Source organism: Carassius auratus, chromosome 1 (genome assembly GCF_003368295.1).
Source record: "Carassius auratus strain Wakin chromosome 1, ASM336829v1, whole genome shotgun sequence".
Taxonomy (NCBI): Eukaryota; Metazoa; Chordata; class Actinopteri; order Cypriniformes; family Cyprinidae; genus Carassius; species Carassius auratus.
This window is the reverse complement of record NC_039243.1, coordinates 16,167,658-16,180,790: the sequence shown is the minus strand read 5'-3', so window position 1 is coordinate 16,180,790 and position 13,133 is coordinate 16,167,658. Positions and strand designations below refer to the sequence as shown.

The following is a 13,133-nucleotide window of genomic DNA, read 5'->3' as shown; positions in this document are numbered from 1 at the left end:
TCCAGAAGACAGGCAAGGACTGCACATTTCACCTCCTCCACTTTTGCAAACCGTCGGGTGAGACTCTCCAGCATCTCCTGTCTCATTGTTTTAATCCCATGAGAGGAGGGACCTTGACTGCTAAGCAACATCTTCAGAACTTTGACAGATGGGATGATGCTGAACTCTCATAGTGACTCATCTCAAGAGTGACCTCCTCCACTGGAGAAAGTGTCTCAATAAGATTGCTGACAATACTCCACTGATCAGCACTCAGGCTAGTGAATCCACTATGCTCACTGGCATATATGTTCAGAGCTCTTCTCTGCTCTTGCATCCTGACCAGCATGTGCAGGGTGGAATTCCATCGGGTCGGGACAGCCTGAATGATGGCATGTGCAGGTAGCCCAAGATCCTGCTGGATCACTGCTAAACGCTGTTTAGCTAGTACTGAATGATTAAAATGTGTAGCACAGCTTTTCAGCACTGACAGGATATTTTGGACAGCTCTTTGTGAGTTGAGGCCGTCATTGACAACTAGCTGTAATATGTGGGCACTGCAGCTCATGTCAGGCAGTTCAGCAATTCTCATACCTTTAACAATGTTAGCACCACTGTCCCTGAGAACAAGAATCACTCTATCTTTGTCAATGTCCCATTCTTCCAGCATGCCCAAAAACATCTCGCTAATGTACTCTCCAGTGTGTGATCCCATCATGGCTTTTGTGTTTAGAATTACTTGTCTGCGAATCCACTGATCATCAATGAAATGGCATGTCAAGCTCATCAGGGATTCAGTTGTACCGGACCAGCAGTCTGTAGTAAAAGCCAAGTTATAACCTGCGTTATCAGGCTTAAGCAGTGCTTTAACCTTCTCAATGATACTGTTGTGAATACTGGGGAACATCTCTGTGCGATAGAACTTCTCACTCTTCAGAGTATATCTTGGTTCTGCAGTTGCCATGAGTCTCTGGAAGCCTTAATTTTGAAACATGGTGAAAGGCTGATTGTCTGTAGCTATCATTTCTTTAATCATCCTGTCCAGTGTTTTTGAGCGGACATCAGCCTTCTTCCACTTTGTCTGCTTTTCAAACATCATAGGAAGAGATGCTTGAATGTGGCTGGATGTCTTTGCCTCTTCAGCATCTCTTTTTTTCTTTGCCTCTTTAAAGATAGTGGAGTGATGTATCTTTAAGTGGTTCCACATGTTGGAGGTATTTTTTGTTGTTGTAGATTTTGACCCCATGCTTACATTCATTTGGCATTCTTTGCAAACTGCTACTCCTGCCATTGGCTGAGTGAAGTAAGTCCATACCTCACTTTGATTTTTTCTCCTTTCAGTCATCTTAAAAAAAGTGCTGAAAGTTAGCAGTTTTTCATGTTAAATTAAATCTTCAAATTACAATAAAAAATATATTACATTATATAATTTATATCTAAATTATACATATGATTTATAAGCATTATCAGCAACAATGTAAACAATAGGTAAAATAAATGTTAAAAGTCTAATGTTTTAAAATGGAGAAAATAAATGACAGGCGAGTTATATCACCTTTGCAGAAATGTAATTTATTTTAAACAGTTTTAGAAGGTTTATGTGCCATTTAATAGGTTTAAGAGTGAGGAATCATTCACTGGGTAATTTTAATTTAATTCACTGAATAATATTAGCTGGAATATATAACATTGTCAGGAAAGTAACAAACAAAATAGCATACATCATTTCATTTTCCAACTAGTGTTATTAATTATTATGTTTGTCGGTCTAGATCATGAAATGCTTTCTGACAAAGTGCTGTAACTTATCTATGCATTTACACAAAACAATTCAACTCAACCGTGATCGCGTGTGGAGATAATAAATAATTTCCACAGAGCTGCATTTATTTAGATTTGTATGAACTAAATAATGGTTATGTAGTAAATCAAATGATTATATAATTTAGGGGGTTTAAACGAGATGATCGTGTCAAAAATGTCATGCAGTGGCCATGCTTGCAAGTGAGGCTTCCTGATCATCAACCCATTCAGGTGCTGAGCAATATGAACAAACTTTTTTTTCCCGAGACTATATAAAGTTAAACAGCACTTGTCAGTTGGCATTTTATGATCTAGATTCAATCTAACGTTAGATCATGAAATGCCAACTGACAAAGTGCTGTTTGACTATAACTTAATCAACCGCGACTGCGCATGGAGATAATGAATAATAAAATTTCCACAAAGCGGTAGGCTATATTTATATGTGTATTAGCGAAATAATTATGTAGTAAATGATAATATAATCTAGGGTGTTTAAACAAGATAATCTTGTCAAAAGTTTCATTCAGTGGCCGTGCTTAAGCATCCTGATCATCCGTCAGTTGCACGAACTTTTTCTTCTAGACTAATGGTGAGCAAATACAACAGATAGAGAATTCAATTCAGTGCTTTTATTTTCAACATGCACTCATTCATGTCTGTTTTATTTAATTCATGTAAAGTTATGTCTTTATTGGAACAGGACATGACGAATTACACTACGTGACTCAATGATTTTGTCTCAATTGTTTAGAAACAAGCTGCATAAATTAACTGTATCAGGAATTTATGTCTCAGATCTCATTTGTGCATGTCTGTTATGTTAAATAAAGTTGATTAATTAAAGCAAACCAAGTAGAACATATACTTTACCTGTGCACTGAGTTGTTCTTAACTGATCTCCTCAGACGCCTGGGCTGCTATGGCGGAAATCTCAAAACGGCCACAAGATGGCGCCGTAAATCGGCGAATCCGATATTACAAAACCGAGACCCGATTATGGAAAAATGCTTAAATATTGGGAAAAATATCGGTAAACAGATACATCGGTCGATCACTAATTTCGTGACGCTCTCGCTCTGATCAGTGAATGTCTGTTGTGCTCTCAGTGCTCTGCTATACGGGAGCGCGCGCTCTTCCGGCAGAAGAGCCCTTAGGACCCATATAAGGAAATTCCGCTCCATCTAACGTCACACAGAGCCATACTCGAAAAAAACTTTCCGAAACTTGTGACAAACCGGAAGGAGTATTTTTGGAACAGAAATACTCCTTCAAACGTACAACTTGATTTTTGAAACTTTGTCCATGTTTAGCATGGGAATCCAACTCTTTAACAGTTGTAAAAAACTCAGTATGCATGAAATAGCATTTCACCCCCCCTTTAAGCATCTAATAGCTTCTGTTAGCATCCTGTTTGCAGAATAACTATATTTCAATTCAGGAATAAAGATTGGCCAAAATAAAACTCAAATAAAGAATTTTTCAAATTTTTGGCTTGTAGACTGGTGCATCTCGAGAACCAAAAACTTTCTCACACTGCTGATTTAAAACAAACAAGCAGTTCTTCAAACCATTGCGTGTCATCTGAATTTGTCATTCTTTTTTTGGGTTGGTGCATAGATCATCTGCTCTTTTGCTGTTTCCTGTTGTGCCAGATAGCGATGCATTTCTGTGCGCGCCACCTTCTGCATTAATCACCTGTGACTGACTGTATTCGTCCTCTGAGTGCATGAACAGAACCCTGAAGTCAGTACCGTGAAAGTTCGGGATGAATACATGTACTATTTCACACATTATTATAACTGTGAGGTTACAAAATAATATTTATATCTAAATTAAAGGGATAATTTGTCATCAACAAAATATTACACCATTTTCTTGGTTAGGTGAGTGGTCCCTTTTATGTGTTAATTTCTTTAAATATTAAACCATCAATTTTATTTTGACACAAAACTGTAAGGACCCTTAAAGTTTCTCTTTTGTTAATTGATGACAGGTTTGTAAAGATGGTTGGTGCGTTTCGTACCAAATTGCACATTAAAGTGATTCAAACACAGAGCAAATGTTGAGCTGCTCCCATGTAAGTGAACACAGTGCCGCTTCACTCTAAAACACTGCAGATATTTATTTAAATCACAGTTTTTGTAATTTTTTAATCAAGCTGAGCCCAGGGCTTGAATTTCAACATGGGTTTGCTGGTATTGCAAATATTTTACGTGTTCTTGCAGGTGCTGTACTTATAATGCTGGAAATTCCAGCAAAGTTTTCTGCGCGAAAGATGCTCAGGACTATGCACTTATTTTTAATTCTTGCCATTGTTCTCGTTCTATTTTAAACCATTCAAGCTCAATAAGCTGCAAAAGAGTACTTCGTTCAGAACTCGGGGTGCTCTCTGAAAGATAAAGCCACCTCTCGAACAATGCACATACTGAATTGAATTTTATTCTTGGCTTATTGCATATGAACATTATCATACACAGAATTGTTGAAATGCCCATCTTGGCAAGTATTTATGTTAACAGTTGCAAGAAATGCATGTGTTAAGGCTTGTTCACACCGGGACTAATATTGCGCGTGATTATCGCTGAAGCTTAATGCCTCGTGACTAAATGGGTGCCCATTTGCGCAAATCGCAAAAAGTAAAAATCTTAAAAGCATTTTTTTGCTGTGTAAAAAGTGACTAACCAATGAGATTGAAGCTTTTGTTTACAATCCTGGAGCTGCTGAAGTTACAGTAAAACACAACTTGGTGGTGCTCAAGCATAAAACGGTCTTGCCAAGCACACATTGATACCTAACGATGAAAAGGCAGTAAGTAGACCAAGATGATGCATCAAAGCATGATGAATGTAGAGCTGCTGGTCTCATTAGTGTCTGAATTAAAAGGGCTTTATGACAAACTCGACAGCGACTACAGAAATCTCAATAAGAGGGAGTTTTTATGGTGTGGGATTGCAGATCATATAGGATTCTGTGTAATGGGGTATTTCTGTTTTCCATTATCGTATTTTGCGAATGTCATAGAGTGAATTTACACGGTCACTCAACACATTGCCATCGAAAATCACTGGGATATGAACAAAAAAGATGCATCATATAACGTGCACGATAATTGTCCCAGTGTGTACGAGGATTAACAGTATTAGGTCTTTGAGTGAAGTCTTACAGCAGTCTAATGTTCTGAAAGTGCTATTTTACATTTGATAACTTCATTCAAGTTTTGAATACTTCTGATAGACCTACCTGGAAAACTTAAAGCGCTGTTTATTTCATTTGGATCTGAATCTTATTTTTTTGTGCTATTGCTTGTAATTTTTTGTTATTTCTTATTGAATTACTGATTGAGTTCAGAGTTTGAAATCAAGCTTCCTTGTGCTGTGTAAGCTACAGTGCAACAAAATTCACATTGCACCATCTAGACTTGTACACTTTCAAATTAAAGTGTCTTTCTAACAATATAAATATGAATCAACACCTAATTCTATAAATTGTTAAAAAAACAAACAAAAAAAATCCACACTGGAACATTTAGGGGAGATTGTCATTTCCAAAAATGCCCCCATCCCATTTATTTTTTTTATTTTTTTCATCTCTGTTCAAGGACTGTAAATCTCCTTTGTTCTTTGTTGTTTTTGCAACATTTAATATGATATGATTGCGAAATTCCATTGGCAGGCGCAGCAGGAAAGGCGATAAGAACGGGAAGGGTTTGCGGCATTTTTCCATGAAAGTGTGTGAGAAAGTGCAGAAGAAAGTCGTGACATCCTACAACGAGGTGGCAGATGAGCTGGTGGCCGAATTCAGCTCTGGAGACAACAACATCTCCCCGAATGATGTGGTCAGTTTATTTACTGCTGCCACACTCACTTCATTTCAGGCAGCCACTCACTCATGTTGTTTGTCCTCCAGCATGTGTACGATCAGAAGAACATCCGGAGACGTGTTTACGATGCTCTGAATGTCCTGATGGCCATGAACATCATCTCCAAAGACAAGAAGGAGATCAAATGGATCGGATTCCCCACCAACTCAGCACAGGAGTGTCAGGACCTGGAGGTCAGTCAGTAAGGAGGAGGCTTCATGTCATGTCTTGTTTTTTTGAATGTGTGTGAACTTGTTTTCTGTCCTGAAGGCCGAGCGGCAGAGACGACAGGAGAGAATTAAACACAAACATTCTCAGCTGCAGGAGCTCATACTGCAGGTACATCACTTCCTGTCTGTCACATCAGCAACAACACTTATATACAGCACACACACACACACACACACACACACACACACACACACACACACACACACATATATATATATATATTGATTGAACAATTTTGATTGAACAGCTTATTTAAGCAGTTAAAATAAATCTAGAGCAAGTGATCACTTTTTATTAAATGAACACATTTAGGTCTATATGTAACTGAAGCAGTCCAAAACAAGTACAGAAAGTGCATTCTGTCAACTTTTTAGTGCATGCAACTCATACTCATCAACAATTTATACTATGCAACCGGGTGTGCTGTTGCATACAAACAATACAGTAATACAGTAAAAAAAATAAAATACAGTACATTAAAACAATACAGTAAGTATTTTACAAAAAAAAAAATGGCATGAAACGATGTTCCTAATGACACTAAAAACCCTCTTAGATGGGGAGCTAGTTGCTGAAGCTAATAGGTGTTTCTTATATATAAATATAAATGAATACCAAAGACTTTTACACTCTCTCTGTCTATATTATGAAAACTGGTAAATACAACAGTGAAATTCCCTAATAGTAATTCCAAATGGCCATAGTCTGTTTTTCTATTCAAACATCAGCGGTCAAGTAAGTGCATTTATTCAGCGATCACTATCGCAAACAATACAGTCTCATGACAAAACACTTTCTTTATATCGCTAAACTCCAGCTTGTTAGTGTTTTCAGATCATCGGCGGCGACACTTCCGCAATGAGGAGTAAGCAAGTGCAAGTGCCAGATTGCTTAAAATAAACAAACACCGGGCAAAAAATGGATCAGTGTAACAGCAAAGCTATGATTATGGGATATTTTTGTATAGGGGCTGGGTGATATATAAAAATATATATGTATCTCGATATTGTCAAACTTCTTACAATATTCGATATGTTTGCATCGCTAAACTCTAATAAATAATAATAATAAACTTCTAAACTCAGTGCACAATTTTCCACACCACAATCAGTCAAGCTCATATCACCAACAAACATACAATCATTTACATCCTTCTCTTCACTCTCTGAGGCAGAAATCTCCAAACTCATCCTTTTAATCATCCTACTACTCCATCCTATTCCATCTCATCTCCTTCAAGCCATTTCTTCTGCACACCCTGAGGAAAAGAAGCTTAATTATAAGAGTTAATGGCAATGGGCTTTCAAGAACCATTTGTACCTGCACTCACTCACATCATTAACACATCCCTCCACACTGGTGTTTTTCCCTCATCATTTAGACCGGCTGGTGTAACTCCACTACTTAAGAAACCCAACCTCAACCCATCTCTTTTAGAGAACTACAGACCAGTTTCCCTTATTCCTTTCATTGCAAAAACACTTCAACAAGCTGTGTTCAACCAAGTCTCTTCATTTCTCACACAGAACAACCTCCTTGACAGCAACCAATCTGGTTCAGAAGTGGACATTCAACTATAACTGCCTTGCTCTCAGTTGTTGAAGCCATAAGTCTGGCAAGAGCAGAATCCAAATCTTCAGTACTTGATCTGCTTGATACTTGATCAGCTTCAGTACTTGATCTGCTTGATCTGTCTGCTGCTTTTGACACGGTTAACCTCCAGATCATCCTATCTACCCTACTGGCAAAGGGCATCTCAGGAACAACACTTCAGTTGTTTGAGTCTTACCTATCAGGTCCTTCAAAGTATCTTGGAGAGGTGAGGTGTCCAAGTCACAACATCTAACTACTGGGGTGCCTCTGGGATCAGTTCTTGGACCACTTCTCATCTCTGTCTACATGGCATCATTAGGCTCTGTCATTCAGAAACATGGCTTTTCATACTACTGCTATGCTGATGACACTCAACTCTACCTCTCATTCCATCCTGATGATCCAACAGTTGCTATTCGCATCTCAGCTTGTCTAGCAGACATTTCTTGCTGGATGATGGACCATCACCTTCAACTCAACCTTGCCAAGACGGAACTGCTTGTGATTCCAGCAAACCCATAGTTTCATCACAATTTCACCATCAAGTTAGGCACATCAACCATAACTCCTTGTTCAAGCTCTTGTTCTGTCCAGGCTGGACTATTGCAATGCTCTCCTGGCAGGTCTTCCAGCCAGTTCTATCAAACCTTTACAATTAATCCATAATGCAGCAGCAAGATTAATTTAAAATGAGCCAAAAAGAATACACGTCACACCTCTGTTTATCAATTTGCACTGGCTACCAATGGCTGCTCGCATAAAATTCAAGGCATTGATGTTTGCCTACAAAACTACCACTGGCTCTGCACCCTTTTACCTAAATTTATAACTTCAAACTTTTGGTCTGTACTATATACATGTATGTGACCCCAAAGAAAGAAGCATTTTTTTTTTTTTTCAAAATTGGTGATTTTCGTTTTTTTGCAGAATCTGTTGGTTGATATCACAAAGAAGCCTCTCCATGTTTGAGATAGCAGTATTGGTATATTTAAAAGTGTACATTTTGAGGTTGAAATCAGCTAGTTTGTCGGAGATTCTAGCACGCAGTAGGGACGTTTCATTGTCTGTCTGTATTTCCATACTGGATAAGCCGGCTTTTGTTTCTTTTGTTATTGCCCCCGCCCTCCGAGGGAAGCGTGGCTACTTAGTATGCAGCACTCTGGCCGGCTGTAGCTGATATCAAAATTCAATGAAGATGGACGCCGCAAAGATGAACGCAGACGAGCTGAACCGTGGCCGTTACACCGAAAATGCTTTGAAGTACTTCTTCGACAAGCCCGATGCTTATAAACAAGCGCTCACTGATTCTGAAGACGATCTGAGCGACGATGAAAGCGGCATAATAAGACTGTATAATATCCCTAATCTACAACTGAGCGAAGATGATGACAAGGAAGAATGTATTGGACTGGCGTCAATATCAGAGGCTATATCGATAGTAACATTTGATGGGGATAAAGACAGAGAAATGGGGAAAATCTGTAACATTTAGAGGCAAACAGACGCACAGTGCAAACTTCGGATCTGCAAGAATACTTTTCTGTTTCTTATGGGGTGAGTTTCCATAAACATCAAAGTTTGTCGTTTTGTGTTCATTCTAAGAACACACGTTATCTCATGTTTAGACCTTCCCATATCTACCTATTGTTATTAGCTAGCTCATCGGTTATCACAGAATCCTGTTAAAAAAGTCCTAATGCTACACAATGAAATCAATTCACCAAGTTTTATGTAGAAAACCAGCAAATAACATAAAATTAGCATCAATATGTACTTTTTGTTTACATAAACATTAAAATAATAACATTAAAAATGATGGCCACATTTGAATTTTTATAAAAGTCAATAAAGATAAATTACTGACATTTACAATGCACATTCTCCTTTATTATTAATAGTATGCGGTCCGATTTTTCCCGTTGTGTCTGTCGTTGCTATGCAGGTGGTATGGCTTATCTAAATGAGATGTAAATGAGCCCCATTGTCACTCGCAGCAGTGAGAACTGCACAATCTTCAGAGGCTATTTCTGGTTTTTGAGCTTTTTTGAGTGCCTACCTTCAAATGGCCACAACTTCTCCAAATATTATCAGATTTCCATGTGTTACACATAGTTGGAAAGCTTGGAGACTACACTTTCAGAATCTGTGAATAACTTGCCCCAGAACCGACTTGTGCCCCTACTTTCCGTGATTGGTCACATATATATATATATATATATATATATATATATATATATATATAAATATAAATGTTAGGGCTGGGCAAGTTAACGCGTTTTTATCGCGTTAACGCATTAATTAATTAACGCCGACAATTAGTTTATCGCGTGTTAACGTACTTTTTATTTTGAAAGTCCGTTGCTCACTGCGTTTCAATACACATAGCTAGACTGTAATAAAATAACCAAATACAACAGAAACCATGGTTCACAGGAGGGGTGGGATGTTTATCAGTAGGCTACTAGCTGCTTGGGATGAGCTACAGCGCAAAACAGAAAATCATGTCCAGAGTCGAATTCCATCTTTGTTTTTGTTTTAATTCTGCAGCACTCTCTGCACTGTGCTTAAAATGGCCCACAACCTTTCTGCATTTGGCCAGGACATTGTCAAACGCGCTGTTGTGCAGCAATCATATTTCTTGCACTATCTGTGCTAAGTGTGCTGACTTTATTTGAAATGTCCCACTGCTGTGCAACATGAATAAAATGTTTAGCGCACGTTTCAGCAAAATGTCTCTCTTTATAATCTCAATACAAATCTACTTATTTGTATTTTTTGTATTTTTTATTCTTTTATTATGTGTTTTATGTTCTGTCGCTGTCATTCTGTTGTACTGCGAAGCTTCTGTCACGAAAACAAATTCCTTGTATGTGTAAACATACTTGGCAATAAAGCTCATTCTGATTCTGATCTTAAAATGTGAATGACCTTGTGTGTCTTAGCAACTGGCTAGGTGCAGATGATTAAGTAAATGTAAAGTTGGAAGAATGGATAAATGAAGTTAATTTTGTCCACTCAACCTGCATCACTGAAAGATTTTTTTTTTTTTTTTTTGACTGAGATTCTCAGTCTCTTAAAGGAGATTGATGTTGTTACTCGGAAGGGGCCAGTTAAAATGTTATGATCGAGGTTCTGGACATATTTTTTTTTTTTTTACAAACTAAACAAACTTTAATGTTTATTTAATAAAACATTAATGTTTTAATGTTTTATTTACGTTAATGTTATATTTAATTTGATTACATTAATGTTTAAGTTAAGATTTACAAGAAATGTTAACTGCTACTAACTTTTAACTGCTGTAAAAAAGCATTTTATTTGTTTAAAGTTTTCTCAAACAAAATTTTATTGCCCTTTTGTTCATACAGCAGAACTTTGAAAGAATAAAATTACACAATACACTACTTTTGATTTCATTATTGAATTTTGCGCGCGATTAATCGCAGGAAATCATGCGATTAATCGCGATTAAAATATTTAATCGTTGCCCAGCACTAATAAATATATATATATATATATATATATATATATATATATATATATATATATATATATATATATATATATATATATATATATATATATTAGGGATGTGCAACAGTGATCAAGTACTCGAGTACTCGACCGCGACGATCGATCACGTAAACGATGATCAAAATTATTTTTATTTATTAAATTTTTTTATTGGTTATGGCAGCACGTTGGGCGGCGCCCTGATATCTGCTTGGTTAGCTTCCTACTTGATGCCTCAATAGACGTAAGAAGACAGATAATCATGGCCTCAAAATCACGTAAGTGATGGCTGGCTTCCCTTTGAGAAGAACTATGAAAATACAGTTCAGGGTAAGCTGTCACACAAATCTACAAAAAAAACAATGCGCTATCATTTAAAATGTGTACATAAAATATCTGGCGATAACAGAGCGGCAACTCAGATGAGCATTGAATCACCTGCCGTAAGACCTAAATGCAACGCAGGCAAAACCGAGAAGACGACAAAGCTGTTCGCTGAAATGGTGGTGAAAGATTTGCTGCCCATTAGTTTCAGGGACAGAGAAGTTTTACTTGTCCAGTGGTGCCTGGCTGTTCCTGCAACATCTGTTCCAGCGGAGCGAATTTATTCCAATAAATGTGAACAGGCTGTGCACTCGGCTCTCATCTGAGCACGTAGACCGACTTATCTTTTTGAATAGACATTTGAATGTTTCACCGGTCGTGGTAAATATAATATCCATTCTTTTAAATAATATTATTATTTCAGTTTTGAGCTCTAGCCATAGTTAAAATATCTAGGCTATTTGGCCTCTGTTTTATACCTTATAATAACCAGTTGTTTGGTTAAACTTGGTGAACTTTTTTTTCTTTATCTTTTTAAAAACTATGTTTCACCGCTGGATCAAAATATGCTGCTAAAGTTATACTGGAAGACAATGTTTTGTTAAAAAAAATGCAGTTGAATAAAGTAGCAAAAAAAGAAAAAGTATCTTTGTGTGTTAATTTTTAAATCACAGACAAATAATGAAATGGTCTTTATAAAATAAAAATGCACTGGATATATTTGTAGCCTAATTACATTAAACATATTTGTAGAGATGACGAAATCAAAATTATTTGTTTGACATAGTTTTTATCTATATTTTAAATCGTATTCAATTATTTAGCAATAATCAGTGATTTCCACGCTGTGAAATAATAATGTAAAGCGCAATCCGAGTTACACTTTCGGTCAAGTTCACATCTGCATCGGCGAATTTTTTTCAGATAAAAGTTGCAAGAGCTAGTGTCTGATTAATTCATAAGTCATAATGCAATTCATATGTCTTCGAACATGTGCAGGTTTATGGAAAATAAAACTTAACTTAAAAATAAAACTTTACAACTATTACACTTAATAACGTAGATGAAAATATAGCACACATCTGCCATACATTTATAATGAGAACTTTATAGGGATCTATAGTAAAATCTGTCCTTGACCATCTTTCAGCGCGCTGTCATTAAAACGCATCAGAGGTAGCTTGCGCGCTGGCCCGCTCTCTCTCTCTCTCTCTCTCTCTCTCTCTCTCTCTCTCTCTGTCTCTGTCTCTCTCTCTCGCTCGCGTTTGCGCTCTCTCTCTCTCTCTCTCTCTGTCTAACGCATAACTTAGCATTATATTGTGCTGATACAAGTTGTAATGTTACGTCTGTATCTCAGTTATCTGATTTATCATAGGATGTGTCATAGAATTAGATTCCATTTATTGGTATACTCTTCACCTCATGCAGATATTTCTTGCTCCTTTATTAATAACATTGCTTCATCATAATCATAATCTAACCTGTCCTAATCATGTGTACGTTTTCATAGATTTTCATGTCACATTATTTTTTATTTTTTTCCATTTTCATAATAATCTTCAGATTTTTTTTTTTCATTATATACATTATGACCATGCCCCCCCCCACATAAGCCCCACCCCCCATTAATCGATTAATCGTTTTTGAAACCTATCGATGATTGAAATGAGAAATTTCCCAAAATGCCCATCCCTAATATATATATAACCTCTAAAACTAGCTTGCTCTAATCTTTTTCTATTCTCTGTTTTATTTTTATTTATTATATTATTTAAAAGTTACGTTTACTTGCTATGTTTACTGTTATAGCACTTATCATTGCTCTTTG

General features: G+C 36.9%; 1 protein-coding gene across 1 annotated transcript in view; it reads left to right on the top strand.

Moving 5' to 3' along the window:
- The window catches only part of tfdp1b (transcription factor Dp-1, b), a 39,518-nt gene that overhangs the window by 17,792 nt on the left and 8,593 nt on the right, over positions 1-13,133 (top strand). Inside the window, exons 6-8 of the mRNA XM_026255027.1 lie at positions 5,458-5,620; positions 5,692-5,838; positions 5,915-5,983. Of these exons, the coding sequence (XP_026110812.1) occupies positions 5,458-5,620; positions 5,692-5,838; positions 5,915-5,983 (379 nt within the window). The remainder of the gene's footprint in view (positions 1-5,457; positions 5,621-5,691; positions 5,839-5,914; positions 5,984-13,133) is intronic.